This window comes from Oreochromis niloticus, linkage group LG13 (genome assembly GCF_001858045.2).
Source record: "Oreochromis niloticus isolate F11D_XX linkage group LG13, O_niloticus_UMD_NMBU, whole genome shotgun sequence".
Lineage (NCBI taxonomy): Eukaryota > Metazoa > Chordata > Actinopteri > Cichliformes > Cichlidae > Oreochromis > Oreochromis niloticus.
In genome coordinates, this window is record NC_031978.2 from 33,268,835 (window position 1) to 33,290,912 (window position 22,078).

At 41.1% G+C, this 22,078-nt stretch overlaps 2 protein-coding genes and 1 long non-coding RNA gene across 6 annotated transcripts in view; 1 reads left to right on the forward strand and 2 right to left on the reverse strand.

Moving 5' to 3' along the window:
- The window catches only part of ttc27 (tetratricopeptide repeat domain 27), a 728,099-nt gene that overhangs the window by 542,000 nt on the left and 164,021 nt on the right, over positions 1–22,078 (forward strand). The gene's annotated exons all lie outside the window — the stretch shown is intronic.
- On the reverse strand, positions 1,355–5,546 carry LOC109204745 (uncharacterized). The gene is made up of 4 exons (XM_019366364.2): positions 5,366–5,546; positions 5,072–5,280; positions 2,457–2,497; positions 1,355–2,365 (listed from the first exon to the last, which is right to left on the reverse strand). The coding sequence occupies exons 1-4, from the start codon at positions 5,455–5,457 to the stop codon at positions 1,733–1,735; spliced, it is 975 nt and encodes a 324-aa protein (XP_019221909.2). The 5' UTR covers positions 5,458–5,546; the 3' UTR covers positions 1,355–1,732.
- LOC102080769 (uncharacterized) lies at positions 9,907–22,074 on the reverse strand. 2 transcript variants are annotated; one of them, XR_267123.4, is made up of 4 exons: positions 21,978–22,060; positions 14,665–14,731; positions 10,830–10,897; positions 9,907–10,626 (listed from the first exon to the last, which is right to left on the reverse strand). It is a non-coding gene; the product is annotated as an uncharacterized LOC102080769 (long non-coding RNA). The 2 variants fall into 2 exon arrangements; XR_267125.4 differs by lacking the exon at positions 14,665–14,731 and having other exon boundaries at positions 21,978–22,074.

Below are 22,078 nucleotides of genomic sequence, written 5' to 3' on the forward strand. Positions count from 1 at the left end.
TCAATTTGCAAAGGATCAACACACTCCTAGCAAAACTATACACATTTATGGCTATTATTTACACTATTTTATCAACTGTCTGGCACACTGTCACATGTGAAAACTTTTTTAGATAATTAGTTCACTTTGCAATCAGCCTAAGCACTATAATACAGGTAAGCTGTGTGTGTGGAGTACAGTGGAGGGAGCAGGAAGAGTGAGAAGTAGAGGAGGCCGAGGAAGAGGACGTGGAGGTGAAGAAGTAGGACGAAGAGGACGACAAGGACAAGGAGGAGCAAGAGGAGGACGAGGAGGGGGGAGAGGAAGGGTAAGAAGAGTAAGAAATAGAATTGCTGATGACATCAGAGCTACAACAGTGGACCATGTAATCAACCATGGAGTGACCCTGAGGGAAGCTGGCCAACGGGTTCAGCCTAACTTGAGCCGCTACACTGTAGCAAGCATCATAAGGACATTTTGAAATGAGAGTCGGTTAGTACAGTCACTTTGCACTAAGATCTGTAGCACTGCCATGCTAATGAGAAACACAACAATACCATAGATGTAAAATTCCAGAAGATATTTTCCCCTGTGCCTTGGACTAGAGCAGCGCTCCCCAACTCCCGGGCCTCGGACCGGTACCGGTCCGTGAGTCGTTTGGTACCGGGCCGCGAGAGTTGAGGCTCAGGTGTGAAATGTATGGTTTTCAGGGTTTTTATCGGTTTTCAGCGTTATTTTGTTATCGTTTTTATCGTTAACTCGCTTTTCCTGGGTCTTTTCACGTGTGTTATGAATAAATCTTCTTTTTTTTGGTACCGGTACTAGTTTTATTTTGTTGTGTTTATCCGCGACACCTTAAAGGCCGGTCCGTGAAAATATTGTCTGGCATAAACCGGTCTGTGGCACAAAAAAGGTTGGGGACCGCTGGACTAGAGGACATTTCATGTGATGTAGACGAAATTTTGTGGCCAGATCCACAGAGATGACACAATGTAGACTGATTTCTTTTTTTTCCTCAGTGAAATTACTATTTCGTTTTGACTTGGAAATAAACACTTGTGTTTGTTTTGATGTGTGTGAATAAACACCAGTACTTGAAGTTTGGATCCCTCTATGCTTACGGATCTATGACAAAAGTATGAGCTCAATCTGACATAGCCTACCTTGTGCACAGAGAAAGCAAAAGCCAGATGTGTTTTTCATTCATACCATCAGTGTGTAGTTGGTGCATTGTGTGCTTATTAATTTGATGGCTTGTGTTTACTGTCTGATACAAAAATACAATTTTTACAAAGGTGTGGAGAGTTACAGTTTTTTCTGATTGCTTAAGCACATTTTTTGTAACTATTGGCTATTTTTGCAAAACTCTACACACAAATAAGAAAACCTGTCACCCAATTATCAAAACATTGTAGTTCTCTTGCAAAAGCGAACACAGCTAGATTAACTCTTCACACCTTCGTAAAAATGGTGTTTTCGTATCAAACAGTACACACAAGCCATCATCTACTAAGCACACAATGTGCCACCTGCACACTGATGGTATGAATACAAAACACATCTGGCTTTTGCTTTCTCTGTGTACAGATGTCAATTTGAGGTCACACTTTTGTCATAGTGTCATGTAAACATACAAGGATCCAAACTTCAAGTATTGGTGTTTATTCACACTCATCAAAACCAAGACAAAGTCACAACACAGAATAGGAATTTCACAAAAAAAGGAAAAAAAAGACAGTCAGCCTACATCATGTCATCTTTCTGGGTCCGGCCACAAAATTTCGTCCACATTGCATGCGATATCCTCCAGTCCAAGGCACCGGGGAAAATATCTCCTTGAATGCCGTATCCAGGCCTGACATGATGCCTGGTCAATATCTCCACATGTCTCCTCCATTGCCTGTAAAAGGGCTACCTGTTGATGAGGATGACGGTCGTACACTTTCCAGCGCCAGGCAGAGAAGAACTCCTCGATGGGATTTAAGAATGGAGAGTATGGAGGGAGGTTGAGTGCCATGAAGGATGGGTGGTCTGTAAACCAGTTGCGGACCAAAGCAGCCCTATGGAAACTAACATTGTCCCATATGATGACATATTGGGTCTGCTCTGGTCTCTGAACAGTGAGCATGTCATGCAAGGTGTCCAGGAATGCAATAATGTGTGCAGTGTTGTATGGGCCTATGGTTGCATGATGGTGAACAACACCATTTTGGCTTATAGCTGCACACATGGTTATGTTACCACCACGTTGTCCTGGGACATTGATGATGGCACGGTGTCCAATAATGTTCCTGCCACGTCTCCTGGTTTTACTGAGGTTAAAACCGGCCCCATCCACAAAAAGTAGCTCATGTCCCATTGCATCTGCTTCTAGTTCCATCACTCTCTGGACAAGACAAAACAAATGCAACACATCAGGCCCATGCACAGCACTACAGTATGCACTTCCAAATTCAGAACCAATGACACTAGCTTACCTGCACATAGTCATATCGCAGTTGCTTTACACGTTCTGTGTTTCTATTCAATTCAATTCAATTCAATTTTATTTATATAGCGCCAAATCACAACAAAAGTCGCCTCAAGGCGCTTTATATTGTACAGTAGATAGCACAATAATAAATACAGAGAAAAACCCAACAATCATATGACCCCCTATGAGCAAGCACTTTGGCGACAGTGGGAAGGAAAAACTCCCTTTTAACAGGAAGAAACCTCCGGCAGAACCAGGCTCAGGGAGGGGCGGCCATCTGCTGCGACCGGTTGGGGTGAAAGAAGGAAAACAGGATGAAAGACATGCTGTGGAAGAGAGACAGAGATTAATAACAGATATGATTCGATGCAGAGAGGTCTATTAGCACATAGTGAGTGAGAAAGGTGACTGGAAGGGAAAAACTCAATGCATCATGGGAATCCCCGGCAGCCTACGTCTATTGCAGCATAACTAAGGGAGGATTCAGGGTCACCTGGTCCAGCCCTAACTATATGCTTTAGCAAAAAGGAAAGTTTTAAGCCTAATCTTGAAAGTAGAGATAGTGTCTGTCTCCCGAATCCAAACTGGAAGTTGGTTCCACAGAAGAGGGGCCTGAAAACTGAAGGCTCTGCCTCCCATTCTACTTTTAAATACTCTAGGAACAACAAGTAGGCCTGCAGTGCAAGAGCGAAGTGCTCTAATAGGGTGATATGGTACTACAAGGTCATTAAGATAAGATGGGGCCTGATTATTTAAGACCTTGTATGTGAGGAGCAGGATTTTGAAATCAATTCTGGATTTAACAGGAAGCCAATGAAGGGAAGCCAAAACAGGAGAAATATGCTCTCTCTTTCTAGTCCCTGTCAGTACTCTTGCTGCAGCATTTTGGATTAGCTGAAGGCTTCTCAGCGAGTTTTTAGGACTTCCTGATAATAGTGAATTACAGTAGTCCAGCCTGGAAGTAATAAATGCATGAACTAGTTTTTCAGCATCACTCTGAGACAGGATATTTCTAATTTTAGAGATGTTGCGCAAATGGAAGAAAGCAGTCTTACATATTTGTTTAATATGTGCATTGAAGGACATGTCCTGGTCAAAAATGACTCCAAGGTTTCTCACAGTGTTACTGGAGGCCAAGGTAATGCCATCCAGAGTAAGAATCTGCTTAGATACCATATTTCTAAGATTTTCAGGGCCGAGTACAATAACCTCAGTTTTATCTGAATTAAGAAGCAGAAAGTTAGCGGCCATCCAGGTCTTTATGTCTTTAAGACATTCCTGCAGTTTAACTAATTGGTGTGTGTTACCTGGCTTCATGGATAGATAGAGCTGCGTGTCATCTGCATAGCAGTGAAAATTTATGCTATGTCTTCTAATGATGTTGCCTAGGGGAAGCATGTATAATGTAAATAGAATTGGTCCTAGCACTGAACCCTGTGGAACACCATAATTGACCTTAGTGTCTGAAGAGGACTCTCCATTTACATGTACAAACTGGAGTCTATTAGATAGATATGATACAAACCACTGCAGTGCAGTACCTGTAGTACCTACAGCATGTTCTAATCGCTCTAATAGGATATTATGGTCAACAGTATCGAACGCAGCACTGAGGTCTAGCAGGACAAGCACAGAGATGAGTCCACTGTCAGAGGCCATAAGAAGATCATTTGTAACCTTCACTAAAGCTGTTTCTGTGCTGTGATGAGCTCTGAAACCTGACTGAAACTCTTCAAATAAGCCATTCCTCTGCAGATGATCTGTTAGCTGTTTGACAACTACTCTTTCAAGGATGTTTGATATGAAAGGAAGGTTGGAGATTGGCCTATAATTAGCTAAGACAGCTGGGTCTAGAGATGGCTTTTTAAGTAAAGGTTTAACTACAGCCAGCTTGAAGGCCTGTGGTACATAGCCGATTATTAGAGATAGGTTGATCATATTTAAGATCGAAGAATTAATTAATGGCAGGACTTCTTTGAGCAGTTTTGTAGGAATGGGGTCTAAAAGACACGTTGATGGTTTGGAGGAATTAATTATTGAAGTTAACTCAGAAAGATCAATTGGAGAAAAAGAGTCTAACTTAACATCGATGGTACTAAGAGTAGCTGTAGATAATATTACATCTGTGGGATGATTATTGGTAATTTTTTCTCTAATGATAAAAATTTTATTTGTGAAGAAGTTCATGAAGTCATTACTAGTTAACGTTAAAGGGATGGTTGGCTCAGTAGAGCTCTGACTTTTTGTCAGCCTGGCTACAGTGCTGAAGAGAAACCTGGGGTTGTTCTTATTTTCTTCAATCAGTGACGAATAGTAAGATGTTCTGGCTTTGCGGAGGGCTTTCTTATAAAGCAGCAAACTATTTCTCCAGGCTAAATGATGATCCTCTAAATTTGTGACACGCCATTTCCTCTCCAGCTTACGAGTTATCTGCTTTAGGCTACGTGTTTGAGAATTATACCACGGAGTCAGGGACTTTGGATTTGAGGCCTTAGTTTTCACAGGAGCTACAGTATCCAGAGTCGTACGTAGTGAGGAGGTAAAATTATTAACAAGATAATCGACCTCTGTTGGAGTAGCGTTCAGATAGCTGCTCTGCTCTATGTTGGTACAGGGCATTTCTCTCGAAAGGAACTCTATAAATTTGCTTCATTCTTATTCTGTGGCGCGCAAGTACACGACTCAGTGCAGAAATGCTTGCACTGTGTATATTTTGAAAGATGGTGTCATTATCAATTATGCACTGCTGTATTTCGCGCAGTCTTATTGCATTATTGGCAATCACCAACATTCTGCCTCTGCCCCCAACATCTGGACGTCTAGCAATTCTGTGAAGTAACAATTTCAGTATTTTTGCATGTATGGTACTGTTGTGTTTCTCATTAGAGTATGGCAGTGCTACAAAGTACTTACCGATTCTCATTTCGAAATGTCCTAATGATGCCTGCCACAGTGTAGCGGCTCAGTTTAGGCTGAACCCGTTGGCCAGCTTCCCTCAGGGTCATCCCATGGTTGATGACATGGTCCACTATTGTAGCTCTGATGTCATCAGTTATTCTGTTTCTTACTCTTCTTACCCTTCCTCTTTCCCCTCCTCGTCCTCTTCTTGCTCCTCCACATCCTCTTCCTCCAACTTCTTCACCTCCACGTCCTCTTCCTCCAACTTCTTCACCTCCACGTCCTCTTCCTCCAACTTCTTCACCTCCACGTCCTCTCCCTCGGCCTCCTCTGATTCTCACTCTTCTCACTCTTGCTGCTCCTTCCATTGTACTCCACATAGACAGCTTACCTGTGGCCTGTTTATAGTGCTTAGGCTGATTGCAAAGTGGACTAATTATCTAAGACAGTTTTCACATGTGAAAGTGTGCCAGACAGTTGGCAAAATAGTGTTAATGATAGCCATACATGTGTATAATTTTGCTAGGAGTGTGTTGGAAATTTGGTAATTGAGTGTAAGCAGTGAGTTGTGTCTACAGTTTTGCAAAGTGTGTGTTACAAAATGGCAAACTGAGTGCAAAGCAGTGTTTGTGCTTTTAGTTTTGCAAACTCAGTGAGTGGTTTTGCTATAAGTATTAATAGTTTTAGAAATTGTGCTATGGAAATCACAGTTAGGGTTTAAGCATTCAGAAAAAACTGTAAGCAAAGGTTATTCGCTTTTACAAGAAAACTACAATGTTTTGCTGATTGGGTGAAGAGTTTTCTTATTTGTGTGTGTAGTTTTGCAAAAATAGCCAATAGTTACAAAAAATGTGCTCAAGCCATCAGAAAAAACTGTAAATGATACTGATTATATTTTTAATCATGCAAACCTATAATTTACATATAATATTTGTTTTTTCAGCACATTACATTTGTATGGTAAGAATCATAAAGAATATGCACTATTTTTATTACTTTTGTAATGCCATGTTAATTCACAGTCTATGTCTTTGCAAATAAGCTTACAGTTATTGGTATTTCAACTATTTAAAATAACCGGAACAGACATGTTGAAACCATCTCTGCCTTAGTATGATGCTAAATTAACTGGTTCTTCTGGAACACTCAAAGCACTTTATAAAAGATGCCCCACACATTTACACTCATTCATACACGTATTTTTTGTGCTGTCTTTCTAACATTCACACATATCCACGCTCCAATTAATGCATCGGGGAGCAACTTTGGGCTCAGTATCATCCAAACTGTAGCAGGCGGAGGTTGAACCACCAGCCTTCCACTTAGTGGATGACCTGTTGCTTCCGCAGGTAGCCACACCTTGTCTGTGCTGCTCAACCTGAGCTGTGCATCTGATATACACATTAGTAATGTTGTCTGTCGTTGTTGCTGACAGTGAAACTCTAACATCTTTAGCTCTGCTACATCCACCTCTGGCTGCTGTTGTTTTATTAGTGATACCGTCTCCTTACCATATATCATAGCAGGTCTTACTAGCATCTTGTAACCTTTCTGTTTCACTCTTGCTGCTATCCTTCTGTTACAAATCACCCCTGTCACCTGTCTCCACCCACTCCACTTCACTTGTCTTCTTTACTGTCTCTGAATGGTTCCCCCAGATACTTAAACTGAGTCCCTTTCCCTACCCCTGCTCTGTTCACTGTTTCACCTGCCATCCTGCCATTAACACACCAGTTCTGTCTTTCTTCTGCTAACGTCATTCATTCATAATCATTCTGCTTCTTACCAAAGAAAGTCGAATGAAACCCTTTGCCCGTCTTTTCCACCTGATCCCACAGATTTCACTGACTTCATCTGTCAACTCGTCCATCACCAGTGCAAACAACAAAGGGCTCAGAGCTGACCCCTGATGTAATTCCACCTCCACCTTCAACCCATCTGTCACACCTCACCACTGTTTCACTGTCCTCATATACAGCCTGCTTCACCCTCACATACGTCTCTGCCACTCCTGACTTCCTCATCCAGTACCACAGTTACTCTCCTGGCACTGCATCATATGCTTTCTCTGGATCTACAAAGACACAGTGTCACTCCTTCTCACCTCTACATTTCTCCAGCTTGTCCAGGGGAACACCAAGGCGTTCCCAGGTCAGCAGAGATATAATCAGACAGACAGCAGACAAATGCAACCCTTACTGCTTCTCACTGATTCTCACCACTCTGCTTAACCTAACTTTGAGAACTCTTTTGTGTAGCATCATGGTACAGGTCATCATGGTCCTTGTGTTGCACGAGTTTCCTGGGTGGAGATGACCAGTGTTCTGCCCTGCCTCTCTGGGCCTTCCCACTCTCAGTTGCTGCTGCTGTTCTGCTCCAGTCCTGTGCCAGTGCCGGTGCTTGTTTGGTTTCTTTGTTTGGATTATGTTAGATAATCTTTATCTTACATATCTCACTTTCTTGCCAGCTCACCCATACACTGCTTTAGACCACTGATATGGATTTACATAAACATTATTGCTATTGTTGAGTTAAATAAACCTTCTGTTGGGCGCATTGGTTTGCCTGTGATAGGGAAAGTGGTTTTCTGGTGTAATTAGTGTGTGTTATTTCTATTATGTAATTTTCCTTATATTTTTAGTCTAGTCATTTGTTTGTGTGTGTGTGTGCGTGAGTGTGTGTGCGTGTATGCGTGTGTGTGTGTGCATGTGTGTGTGCGTGGGTGGGTGTGTGCGTGCGTGCGTGTGTGTGTGTGTGTTAGAGATTGGTTTCTTTTGTAAGCATATTGTAAAACTGATGCTTTGGATCAATTTGATGTGAAACTGGGATGAACTGCACAGAGCTACTGTCCAGGTCAGTGCTGGCAGACGGTGTGAAGTGGAGAGTGGACCCAAATGCAGACACCAGAGACTGAACTGAACTTTATTGATGTCTGAACTCAGTGCAAAGGAAAAAGGGAAACAAAGACTAACCTGACCAAACCTAAACTGGGAAAACAACTCAAAGCTGTATACATGAAACCTGGAAGCATGATGAGATGAGAACCTGACACATAAAACACAAAACCCGGACATGGACCGAAAATAACTAAACATGAAACACCTGAACTTGACAAACAGACAACCTATCGACGAACAATGGAAACACACACTGTATATACACAGAGGGTAACGAGGGAAAACTGCAAAACTAAATATACTGAAAAATACTGAAGACGGGACAAGACTATCAAAATAAAACAGGAAGCATGACAAATACGTAGATGCAGACAAGATACGCAGACAAGATACATGAGCTTTACACTGTGACTGGGGAAGGAAAACAGAGACAAGACTCACAAACACAGGACTGGACACTGAGCGAGGGAGAATACAATCACCACGAACTGAAGGAAGCATGAACTAAACATGTCGAAAGAATAACTAGGAAACTAAAAGCTACAACTTCACAGAAAAACGAAATGATCAAAAGAGAAATTAATTAAGTACCACAAAACCAAACATGCATCACCCACAGACAACAATTTAACTTAGTATTAACCCCCAAAGACAGAACAGTCCAACACCCTGGCTCACTGACCCTGGACCATAACGTTTCTTGACTCATTAGTTTCTGGAAATCCTCTCACAGTCACTTTGTCTTCTGTCAGTCTGAATAACCAATCAATTATTAAATATTTAATTTCCATAAAGATTGGGGGAATGTGGAAAAATAACAAACACATGATGACTTCCAAAAAGTCCAAAAATCACAGCAAAAACATCTCACATTAGGTTTTGTTTTTTAATTTGACTATGGGGAATAGGACGCTTGGAATATAGTGAGAGAGCACCGGTTCCATACTGATTCAAAAAAGCGTATGAATCACACTTACCTGACACGTTAACACATTCTAAACACAGCTGTGGCCTTTGAGATATGATTTTACACATATACACAATACCGTGTTTGCCATCTTTCAGTGCCATTTGCTGCTGATGCTAGCCCTGGAGGCTTGCAAAACCAACCACTGGTGCAGGTTGGGTATGAAAATGACCGGCAATCGAAGGCAGGTGTATTTGTCTTTCTTTTACACCTGGTGTGTGAAAAGCCCACGCTGAATGCCAGCACTGATAAACTACTTTTCCATGTTCTGCAGCTCAGGTGATACAGAAGGGCAGAAAGTGAATAGTAAACAAGAGACAGTTCTTTGGTTTTAAAGAAGACTGTTGCAACCAGCTCAAAGAATTCAGACTGTGCAGCTAGCTAAGCATGTAGGTCAGTATACAGAGACAAAGACCACATATCCCACATGAGATCTCCATAAAAGCCTCGTTTGATTCCCAGTTTACAGCTCAAGTTCTGGCTTCTGGAATCAGTGGAGTGCATTCAGGACTATGGAGATTTTTGCCCGGTCTGTTGTAAACCTTTCAAGAATTTATTAGGTTTAGCGACGGTTTGTGTTTGATAAATAAAGTATTTCAAGATGTTGTATTTCTACATTTATTGGTTTATTTTTCAGATAAGATCAATATAAGTTTGTGGCAGTGGAGCGGTGGTGCTGAGGGGACAGGTGATTATGAGGGGACTAATGACTCTCTCCCCTTTCCACTGCACTTTTTACAAAGAAGGCATTTTTTAGAGGGTAAGAAAATTGTGTTTACATGGTTTGTGTCTTTCTCATCCATGGCCACTACGAGTGGGTGGAAGCTAAGCTTTATTGTTATATCTTAAAACACAATCATAATCCGTGTTTTTTTTTTTTATTTCTGCAGCTGTTTATGCACAAGACCAGTTTCAAGGGTTTTAGTTTTGATCATCAGACAACACCAGATTTCTCAGAAATGAAGCTGAAGTAATGACATCAAAATGTATGGAGTCTTCAGATTATACAAAGTTGTAATGTTTGTCCAGGTTGGAGCAACCAGGCCATACCCTTCACAGTCCACCAAGCATCTCTCACGCCATTTGATGCTTCAGCTGGGGGACATGGAAATGATGGATATCCTGTACAGAGGAAACAAAGAGCATCTGGAGAAAGTAGAGGTTGGTAGCAGACTGGGGATGCAAACAGGGACAGCAGAGTTGTAGATGATGTCATGTGGTTGTGTGTATATTCAACCCAGGGCAGGTGAGATCTCCATGTTGACTGCTTGGATGATGCAACACAGCAAAGAGCGGCCTCAGTGCAGGTGGTTAGGATGCTCAGTTTTTCCATTAGTCTAGGGATGAAACTGGGGATAAAAGACTGAGCACTCCACAGACTTCCTTCCACACACGAGAGGTGAATAATTATGCTGAAATAAGAAGACATGATCAATAAACAGCTGGGTGCTTTTGAGAGTGGATGGAAGCTTTTTTGGTTTGTTTTTTGTTGGTTTGGGAACAGAGACAGTTTCTAAGGGTGAATGAATACTGGGAATTTAATTAGCAGATGATTAAACAGAAACGTGAATTATTGCACTATGAAATAAGATGTTATCTACAGGTTTTTAATTACCTTGGCTCAGTGGCGTGTCCAGGCCACCCCCCCCAACCAGACTGGCCACCCCAGGTGCCACCCCGAAGCTAAAACAATAAAATTCAATGAAATATCAAATGTACGATTATGTTTTCACAGTGAAGCTCAGATATCCGAGTGTTAGTGAATGCTGCATCGGCTTCTGCACTATGAGCATCATGTTAGCAAAGGTAGGAGAGCCAAGCACGAAAGACGGCACCTCAGAAAACATTTTTTTGGTGACAGATTAACAGGTTAACATTGCTGGACTGGCCATCGGGCATACCGGGCATTTGCCCGGTGGGCGGATGACTTCTTTATTTATTTATTTTGTAAGGGCATGAACAATGAGAGGTGGTGGATGCGCCAGATGCTGGCCGATGTGTAAAAAAAACTCAGTTGTTTGGTGGTCGCTATGTCGGAGCTTCCACAGAGGCCAGCAGGTGGATGAGGGAAGGGGAGGCAGGAGGAGGAGAGACCCGAGGCAGCCGCCGGTCTGAGTGTCAGGTGAACTGAACTTCAGGTAAGAAGTTATGACCTGCAGTCTATCTGGGTCAGATATAAACCAAGTTTAGGTGGAGTTTATTTTCGTTATGCTGACTTTTTACAGTCAGTTACAATAACTCGTACTGCGTGCTAGCTAGCATGACGGAGTTTCTGTACAGCTGGCTGGGTGCTGTGATCTTACTGATCTTGAACTTTATTTTATTCATAAGGTTAGTTAGTAGAGTTGCCAACCGTCCCATAAAAAACAGAATCGTCCGGCATTCAGAGAAAATATTACACGTTTCGTATTGAGCTGAGAAGAGACGCAGTTTGTCCCGTACTTTAAGTATAATGAAAAAAAGACACAAAGCTGGAGTTATTCTGTGTTTTTGCTGCACAGCTGCCTCTTCTCCTCTCATTCTCTCCCCTCCCTCTCCTGTTCCTACTTCAATCATGAAACTGATCAATGATCAGCTGATCGGCTTTTCTCTCTTTTTTTTATCGCCCACTTTGCGCCAGAAAGAGGAAACCAGCGGATGTCGCGCTAAACAACAGCAGCACGTTTAAGCTTGATCAGGTGTTAGAATTTATTTAATAATAATTTCTAGTATCAGCTGATGTTTGCTGGAGCCACAGCTGTAAAGCTGCTGGTCATGATATCGGTTTGGATATGTGGTGAGAGGGAAACATGCAGATGAAACCAGGAGATGTCCTTACTGAATCATCAGAGCTGAACAGGTGATGGAGAAACAGGTTTACCTTTTAGGTGACATGAATGAGTTGAAGGGAAGTTATGAGCTGTTTCTGAGAGACAAATAACACCAGGATCCTTTTCTACGTAGCTGACAGCTGGTAACTGTGCAGGGGCGGGTCTAGCAAAGTGTTGCCAGGGGGCCAGGTAGGGCATTAACAGGGAAAGGGGGGCACAAAGATATACTTTTCTTTCTTATTCTCATTTAAAATATCTAGCTTTTAAAAAATAATTATCTGAATCTTGTGAACAAAGTTTTTATTTGACGTAAATTGTATAGAAATCATACATATACCAACAAGACAGTGTACATCACTGTCACAACAGGGTTTGTCTTCATTCAAAGGCTTTATGGCTTTAATACCTGGTGGGCCGGTCTCTGGTCAAAATGCCCAATTTTTTGTCCCAGTCCAGCCCTGCAGGTTAATACTGGCAGTGTCACCATGCCAGCTGACTGTATTTCATCATCAGCCAGTGTTGTTCTTTATACATCAGTATTACCAAAGTTTACCATAAGGCAGCATAGAAAGTATTTACTTGCTTTCAGGTTTCATTCAAATGTTAGTCTTTTCATTTGTTTCCCCACTTTTTTCCTGTTTCAAAATCAAACACCAGTTTGTAAGAAGATTATCTTCTTTTTTTAATAGGCAGATAAAGTTTTGCATTGGCTAATTTGCCAATTGTATGTTAAAAATGTTCGTATTTTAATATTCAAAAATGTTTTTGCCCAAAACATATGTGCACTATATTTCCGTAAAATTACTATGCAAATATTGCTGTCCTTGAATGCTGAATAAACACTGACAAAGCACTGATTGTATCTCTTGTACATTATCAGCGCAGTATCTAAAAACTTTGCACCGTAATGGTTAAAATCTCATTCTAATAAGAGTTAAAAGCGCATTCGGTTATTAGGTTTATAGAGTTATTGAATTATGGTTAACGGTTGGTGGAATTTTTTTTTTTAACATTATCTGCCAATTACATCTGCCACCCTTCTCCAAATCTGTGCCCCTACCTGCCCCCCCCAACAAAAATTTTCTAGACACGCCACTGCCTTGGCTACACAGATTAGCTGTGTGTTGTAACAGGAACAGGAAGTGATGCTTTCGTTCTTGAGTCCCAATGAAACCTAACTTTGGGAGAGCTGCGATTAGTCTAGGGCAATTTTCCTGAAATCACAGTTGACATGGTGGTAAAATTTTGGAAATTGTTTCTCCAGGAATCTATTTGTAATCGACAGAAATCGTTGAAGCTGCGTTCTGTTGAGGGGGCAGGCCACGCAATCACTGCTTGCACTGACTTTTCTCAACAGTGAAACCAAGAAATGAAACTTGGTGTGAACCTCTCACATCTCACCCTTTACACAGAGACGGTTTTCCAAGAGATGCTGACCGCCTTGACACATGTAAGACTTAAACTCGGATTAGGATGTGGTCGAGTTAGACGAAGACAGAGTAGTTGATGAAATCATAGAGGACATCGTTCACTAGGGGCTAAAAAAAACTGGTGCATTAGTTTATTACCAAATACTAGAAGCGAAGGCCGTCTTCTAGGGCTGCCACGATTAGTCGACTAATCACGATTACGTCGACTATCAAAATCGTCGACGACTGATTTAATAGTCGACGCGTCGTTTGAAGCGTTGTAAGATCACAAAAGACGCAGGAATAAGTAGTAGGATTTAAGAGTGTAATAACGGACTGAAACAGAAGATGGCAGCACTGCATGTACAAGGATGCCAGCTGCCGTTAAACCCCGAAGAAGAAGAAGAAGTAGCTCCGTCCCAGAATTCATAGCGCAGCCCAGCTCAGTTTCCAACAATGGCGGCAGCTAGTTAGTTTTAATATTACTGTTATTATTCTTTCTGGGTCACAAAATAACTTTAACATATTTAACATGTTTTCAGGCGAGAATGTAGCCGTGTAAACCGCAAATATCTGCTCAGTTTATCATGACACCACATATTTTCAAAAGCGCTCCGACGTTTTCGGAGACGTCTGTTACCCACTAGCTCGATAGCTAGCCGGGGGCAAGGCTCACTAGCGCCCGTGAGAACACCGGACTCCCGGCAAATCGTTTTCAAACCCACCGCGGTCTTTCGCTACTCAGGTTAAACGTATATGAGTCACTTAGATAACTTACAAATGTTATTGTTTGGCTTTTTTTTAGTATTTTATTTGTTCCTGAGTAAATCGGTTTGGCGGAGATTAAAGTTATAGGTTTTACACAGCAGCTAAATAAACGTCAAGCAGACAACTGATTATCAGAGGTGTGAGATGCTTGAGAATATACTCTGGGGTCCCGTTATATTTTAGATGGCAAGGAGCAGACAGCTGAGTTTATTAAACTCCACCGAAACAATCTGCAAATGTCATTAACATTTAATAAACTATCATCTTGTCTTTATTTTTACTTGGCACATACCTTAAACACTTAAAGCTGTAAGCTAATGATAGTTATATAAGAGCAGATGCATGCTGGTGCAATAAGCTGTACGTTTTACATCCAATGGATGCATGATCTGATTAGTCGACTAATCGCAAAAATAATCGGTGACTAGTCGACTATCAAAATAATCGTTTGTGGCAGCCCTACCATCTTCCCCGTCCTTTATATTCGCTTGGAAGTGGTGCACAGGTCCAACTCCAGAAAATGATAGCCGCTGTAGAAGGTCAAAAGCAGAGGAGAACAGATGTCACAGTTCTTTAAAGTTATTTTGTTCAGGCCAAACAGGGACAGAGTTATTTAGCTTTCTCTTAAACAAAGAAAAAACCTGCACCAGGAAGAGAGACCGATAATACCAGCAGCTCAGCCGGCACAGATGTACCTCACCGGGCGCCGGTTTAGAGCAGGTGACCATGTGCCATATGTGATATGGCTGAGAGAATATTTCAGCCTTGGCAAAGGACCGGGTTTGAATCCGGCGCACACGGAAGCAGATCTATAGAGTCCGAGATCTTTGGTGAACACCTCCATTAGGTCGTGACACAAAGCTGGACGGTCGGAGGGACTGAAACAACCAGTGCACAGCTGACTTTGGAGACCCCAGAGACTCGAGCAGGAAATGCTATACAACATAGCCGGGAAGTAACTCAGTACAAATACCTCGTTACAGTACTTAAGTAGACTTTTCAGATATGTGTACTACTAATTGAGGTTTTTTTTTTTTTTAGTTTTAGTCCCTGCATGTTTAAACTCTGTACTTTCTACTCCTTACATGTTTTAAACAGGCTCGTTGCTTTTGGTTGAACACATTTACTTTTTCACATCACTGCAGACTTTTAAACATCAGACTGATTTGAGGCAGTAAGTAGTAATAACTGAAAGACAATCGTGTATAAATCACCGGGCTATGCTGCACCGAAAGAGATGAAGAAGGCGGGGGTTAAAGTGGGTTGGTGGGTTTTTGTTTGTTTGTTTTGTTGTTGTTGTTGTTGTTTGTTTTTTGGGTTCAAAAAGTGCAGCTGTGCATAAGTATGGCTGCTGTGCTCAGCATCTAGCTACGAAAGAGGAGCAAGGGGGCATAAAGGGAGTAATGTTTTTAAGTAGCAGATCATTACAAATGCAGCGTTTCTAAACAGCAGCAAACACAAACTGTTCATGTGTGCAGTGTGTCACTCAGTGTGTCTGCTAAAGGTCCAGCTGCTGCATTTCATGGGGAGAGAAAAGAAAAAGAGATCACTTCAATCAGATGGAGAAAGATAAGAAAGAAGGACAGGAGAGGAAGAAGAGAGGTTTGCTGCTGACGACTGCTCAGTGTTTGATAAACTGGAAATCTAAAGCTTACATCCAAGTCCTCATGGTTTCATATCTGTTACTGGGTCTGTACATGTGACATTATGTCCTCTCATGTTGTGAAATGTGTTGCGAAATAAACTAAGGTAAACAAACTGTGTTATTTAAAAGTTGCATGAAAATAATCTGCAGTTTAGTGCAGGATAAACTGGTTAGCTCGGAGTAATGATGGATTCAAATAAAGCTCATAGTCCAATTCAGGTTACATTATAGCAGAGATTAATTTCAAATTAAGCTGATGATGAAATCCACCTTCATGCTGTTAAAGTCAAAGGCATCAGCCCGGTTGTGTTGACAGAAACTAGATCTGACACATTTTTCTAAACCACTGACAGAGAATTCAGGTTCAGGCGACTTCGGAGGCTCAGCAGGTCGAGGAACATCAGACTGTGAGGAGGACATGGTTTAGGTTCAGTTCCAGAAGATTTAATCAGAACTATTAACTCGGTGAATGATCGCACCCTGCTCTCCTGGGCTTCCTGAATACAGTGGACAGATCAAACTCGGTCCGCTGAGTCAGTTTTGTTGGCGGGATCGTTCTGTAGGTAGGCGCGACTCAAACACAGGACTCTACTGAAAATTGACCCAGTTTACGTCCAATAAGAAAGTGCATCCATAGTCTAAACTTTACCCTGCAGAGTTAAAGAAAGATCAGTGCTCTTATTCTTGTGTCTGTCATTCATGATAAACCTAATCATGTCCACGACTTTAAATCAATATTTTTAGCTTGGATGAAAGAAATGTCATGGACAGAACTCCGGATGTTTCATAAGCCACTGATAATGGGTAGCACATGGATTTGTTTGAGTGCAGCACAAACTCCTGGTTATTAAAAATGATTTCTTGAGTCTTGGAAGGTTTGACGGCTAACACCAGTTCTCTGATAATTAAATATATTTAAATAAATATTTATGTAAGGACATCAAAAACACACAGAGTGTTATTTCCGCAGGGGTGCACGTGTATCTGTCACTGTGGAAACCCATGCACATATTTGCTTTAGAAATGTTGCAATTACACATCTCCCAAGTCATCAAACAGACTGGAAAGAGCAAGCAGAGGATCACACACAAGTACATGTTAGACACTTTAAACATGGAGCAGTACTTTGATTGTGGGTGTTAAGCAAATGCTGGCTTCTGGATACACACTGAGTGGAACTGTAGCTGTTGCTGAGTGGACCCCCACACCCACCCAGTACAAAGCAAATATGCATACATACAGGATTTGCTCCCTTCCTTAATTCTTACTTTTTGAGTAGGTTTTCAGATGCTGACAGATATGTCACAGGTACATGTTTCAGATCAAATATCCTATTAGAGCCATTAGAGCACGCTGTAGGTATTACAGGTATCTGTTGTTAGATATGCAGTGCATATCTAACAACAGACTCCAGTTTCTTTGTGTAACTGGGGAGTCTTTATGGGCAGAAATCTGTGCCATCAGAAACTGAATTTGAATTAGTCTAATTTGAAATTGAATTTATGGTTTGAAAATGATCATCACTAAATTGAAATTGAATTTTATATTTTGAAAATGAATTGATTTGCTTTGAAACTGCATTTTATCCTTTAAAAATTCAGCTCTCGAATAATTTCAGTTTCACTCTCACCATTCAGTTTCAGTTCCAAAATTCAGTTTATTGGGACTTACATCCGGTTCAAGAGTAAACAAGCGCAGATTAATAGAACCACGTTTTACTAGCGGACCGAAAGTGTTACTGACGGGAATCTACAGCGTCTTGAGCTGAATTAAGACTTCAGAAGTCATTCGTCATGTCGAATGACCAGCGGATAAACTCTCAGGTTGGTAATAAATGTATTACATGTATAAGAACAAGCGTCATGTTAACAATTGATAGCCGTACAGTAACTTTTATGCTTATTGTAGCTGTTAGCTAAAAACGCTAATTTAGCCTAGTTTGCCCTGGATTTAGCTTTGACAAACAAATATGATCGACTGTTTCTAGTAGGATTCCAAAGTTGTCATCTTGTACCCTGTCAGAGCCCTGTATGTTTGCAGAGACCCCTACAGTAGGGAAACATGCAAAACAGTGTCCAAACCTTTGTATTTGAGCTTTATTTATGTCTTACACAGCATCCCAACTCTTTAGCTAACTTAATAACTTTAGCTAAAGTGAATAGTTCGTCTAATTCATTAGTGCAGCATTACTGGATCACCTCTGTTTGAAGTGATATAATATGATATACAACTATCACTGAAACAGCAAACTTTGTAAATAAACAACACTTCTCATTCTCTAAACGTTTGGCCACAGCTGTAGATTACACTATCAGTGCTTTTTCACTCTTGACAATAATTACATTTCTAAATTCTCTTTGTGCATTTACAGGTAAACAATATCTAATATTTTATCTAAATGACTGCTTTGTCTTTGAAAAGGTGAAGAGCCTGAGGCCGGTGACAGTCCAGTTCTACTCCAAGTACATCCTTACGGTGGCTCACAGGACAAGGCTACATTCCTGTCCTGCCAGAAGAGAAACTTCAGAGTCTTCATGCAGTTCAACCACACCTGTCATATTCCGTATGACAGGGGTCTCAAACTCCAGTCCTCGAGGGCCGGTGACATGCAACTTTTCCATGTGTCCCTGGTGCAACACACCTGAATACAATTAGTAGGTCATTAGCAAGAGTATAGAACTTGACTGCATGCTGAGGTGGCAACCCCTAACCCTACCTACTCAAGTAAATTTAAGTAAACATATGTGTTTGGAAACATATACTTCTAAAATACTTTTATTGCACCATGTTCATTCACTCATGAGCTGCTGTAACATGAATCAAATGGCTGAATTGCCAACTCAGCATGCAGTCAAGTTCTATACTCTTGCTAATGACCTACTAGGTGTGTTGCAACAGGGACACATGGAAAAGTTGCAGGACAGCAGCCCTCGAGGACTGGAGTTTGAGACCCCTGCCGTATGGTGTTCATGCAGTTTTCTACCCCACAGTTACAGCATGTCTGACTGCCTGTTCAGCATATGCAAAAATATATGATGAGTTTAAGCATGTGATGACAAAGGCCTTCCATTATGGTGTTTGTCATCACATGTCACAGACATCTGGATGATCATTTGGAATAAACAAAAAGCTAAAAACTTGTTACTTCATCTTTTATCTTTATTATTATTATTGTTCTTATTTTACATTTTTCATTGTTAGGCATTAGGTTTATTTGTAGAAGTCCTTTCCAACTTCTTTCCCTCTTCCATGTTACTGTGTCAGCATCTATTTGGGGTTGGGAGTGGAACAGAAAGTAAGGAAATCCAAAGTGCCATTAAAACCAGGAGAGGTTCTTATATTTCAGAAGAAGGGATTAATTCAAACGAAATGACCTCAATGCCATATTTTATTTAGGAACCCTAAAGAGCACTTTGCAAAATAACACATTCTTATAATTTCACCCTCAGATGAGCCAAGCTACGACTGTCAGGGAAGGTGATGTAGGTACAGAGCATGTGAGAGTGGTTAAGTTGATGTCTCTGGTCTAGATGAAGGCGTAGAGATTCAGTATCTTCAGTCTTCAGTGGACACTCCATTTCTGGCACAAAACACCTGTAAAAGACGGTCGATTTAGGAGGTGACCCGACACCTTCAGCCTGTCAAACATAGCAATGGAGCAGTATGTTTAAAAAAAAAAATCTAATTAAGCATGCACTCAGTACGCTAAGAATTATTATGGTAGTTAAACACAGTGATAGTCACATATCATATCACTTCAAACGGAGGTGATCCAGTAATGCTGCACTAATGAATTAGACTAACTATTCACTTTAGCTAAAGTTATTAAGTTAGCTAAAGAGTTGGGATGCTGTGTAAGACATAAATAAAGCTCAAATACAAAGGTTTGGACACTGTTTTGCATGTTTCCCTACTGTAGGGGTCTCTGCAAGCATACAGGGCTCTGACAGGGTACAAGATGACAACTTTGGAATTCTACTAGAAACAGTCGATCATATTTGTTTGTCAAAGCTGAATCCGGGGCAAACTTAGCGTTTTTAGCTAACAGCTACAATAAGCATAAAAGTTACTGTACGACTATCAATTGTTAACATGACGCTTGTTCTTATACATGTAATACATTTATTACCAACCTGAGAGTTTATCCACTGGTCATTCGACATGACGAATGACTTCTGAAGTCTTAATTCAGCTCAAGACGCTGTAGATTCCCGTCAGTAACACTTTCGGTCCGCTAGTAAAACGTAGTTCTATTAATCTGCGCTCGTTTACTCTTGAACCGGAACCGGATGTAAGTCCCAATAAACTGAATTTTGGAACTGAAACTGAATGGTGAGAGTGAAACTGAAATTATTCGAGAGCTGAATTTTTAAAGGATAAAATGCAGTTTCAAAGCAAATGAATTCATTTTCACTATATAAAATTCAATTTCAGTTTAGTGATGATCATTTTCAAACCATAAATTCAATTTCAAATTAGACTAATTCAAATTCAGTTTTCAAAAGCATTTATTCAAGTTACAATTCAGATTCAATCTGAGCAATTCAAATTCAAATTTAACTTATTCAAATTCAGTTTCTGATGGCACAGATTTCTACCCATAAGTCTTCTTCACTCTCAGGTTAATTATGTTCCATAGTATAATTTACATTATACATTAAAAGTAGAATGGGAGGCAGAGCCTTCAGTTTTCAGGCCCCTCTTCTGTGGAACCAGCTTCCAGTTTGGATTCAGGAGACAGACACTATCTCTACTTTCAAGATTAGGCTTCAAACTTTCCTTTTTGCTAAAGCATATAGTTAGGGCTGGACCAGGTGACCCTGAATCCTCCCTTAGTTATGCTGCAATAGGTGTAGGCTGCCGGGGGATTCCCATGACTGTTTCTTGTTCTGTCAGCTTTGTCTCTCACTATGTCTTCATGCACCACTCTTCATTTAGTCATTAGTTCTTATTAATCTCTGGCTCTCTTCCACAGAGTGTCTTTGTCTTGTCTTCCTCCTCTCACCCTACTTGTTCATGGCAGATGGCCCCGCCCCTCCCTGAGCCTGGATGGGCCAGAGGTTTCTTCCTGTTATAGGGACTTTTTCCTTTCCACTGTCGCCAACCAGCTTGCTCATAGGTAGTCATCTTGGGTTTCTCTGTATTATTTCCCTAGATGCACCTGTTGTTGTGACTTGGTGTTATATAAATAAAATGGAATTTTTCATGTTCAATCTTGTCTCTTAGTGTGCGAGACATCAACGATGTGCCTGGGGCAGTCAGTGTCTCTTTTCGGATACTGAATCAGGAGATTACCCGAAACAGCCCCTGAGCCACACACACACACACACACACACACAGACACACACACACACACACACAAACATCAGGAAAGACGGAATACTCAACCAGAAAAAAAGGGCCAAAGGGGACCATGATACCTGCACAGCTGTGTAATAAGTATTGAACATGCCACCAATTTCTAAAGGTGCTCCTGACATGAAATGTTTTATTAGGTTTCACTGACAACCCAGATAATCCACATATGCTAAGAAATCAGACCATCAGTGTCCATAGATAAGTCATGTGTAATAATGAGAAGTACTAAACTCTTGAAAAAGAGAGGTGCAAAAGGATATGGGAAGCCATGACAACAGCTTAAACCCACCAGATATTAGAAAACAATCCTTCCACTTAGTACAAAGAGAAACAGCCGAGAGTCGAGGATGACGTGTGGAGAGCTACAGAAGGACCTGGAGTCAGCAGGTACAGTTGTTTCAAAGAAAACAATAAGTTATGCACCCAGCCACCATGGAGTGTGTCAGTAGCACCTTAGAGCAATATTTAGAAAATTGGTGGCAAAAATGTTTCATAGCAGTTCAAATGAGTGACCTGCAGCAGCAAGAGGAACATGCAGCTCGATGCTTCAGTATTATGCAAATGTGACTCACAATAATATGTCAGATCAAACCATGGAATTAGGGTCATGATTTGTTGGACAAAGATAGAATTTGTGTCGTTTTGCTTTGGTACAGCACCACAGAGGATTTTATATCAGTCAATATGTGATTGACTTCCAGACTTTCAGCTTTAATTTAAGCAGTTTTACAAATATTTTACATAAACTGCTTTAGAAATGTAACGAAACGTACCTGTAATGGCCAGAGCGCAGCCAAATGACAGCAAAGCGTCACAGTGGGATTGCTCCTTTCGTGCTTTCGTCATCTGTCATTCGCAACCTAACTACGCCACT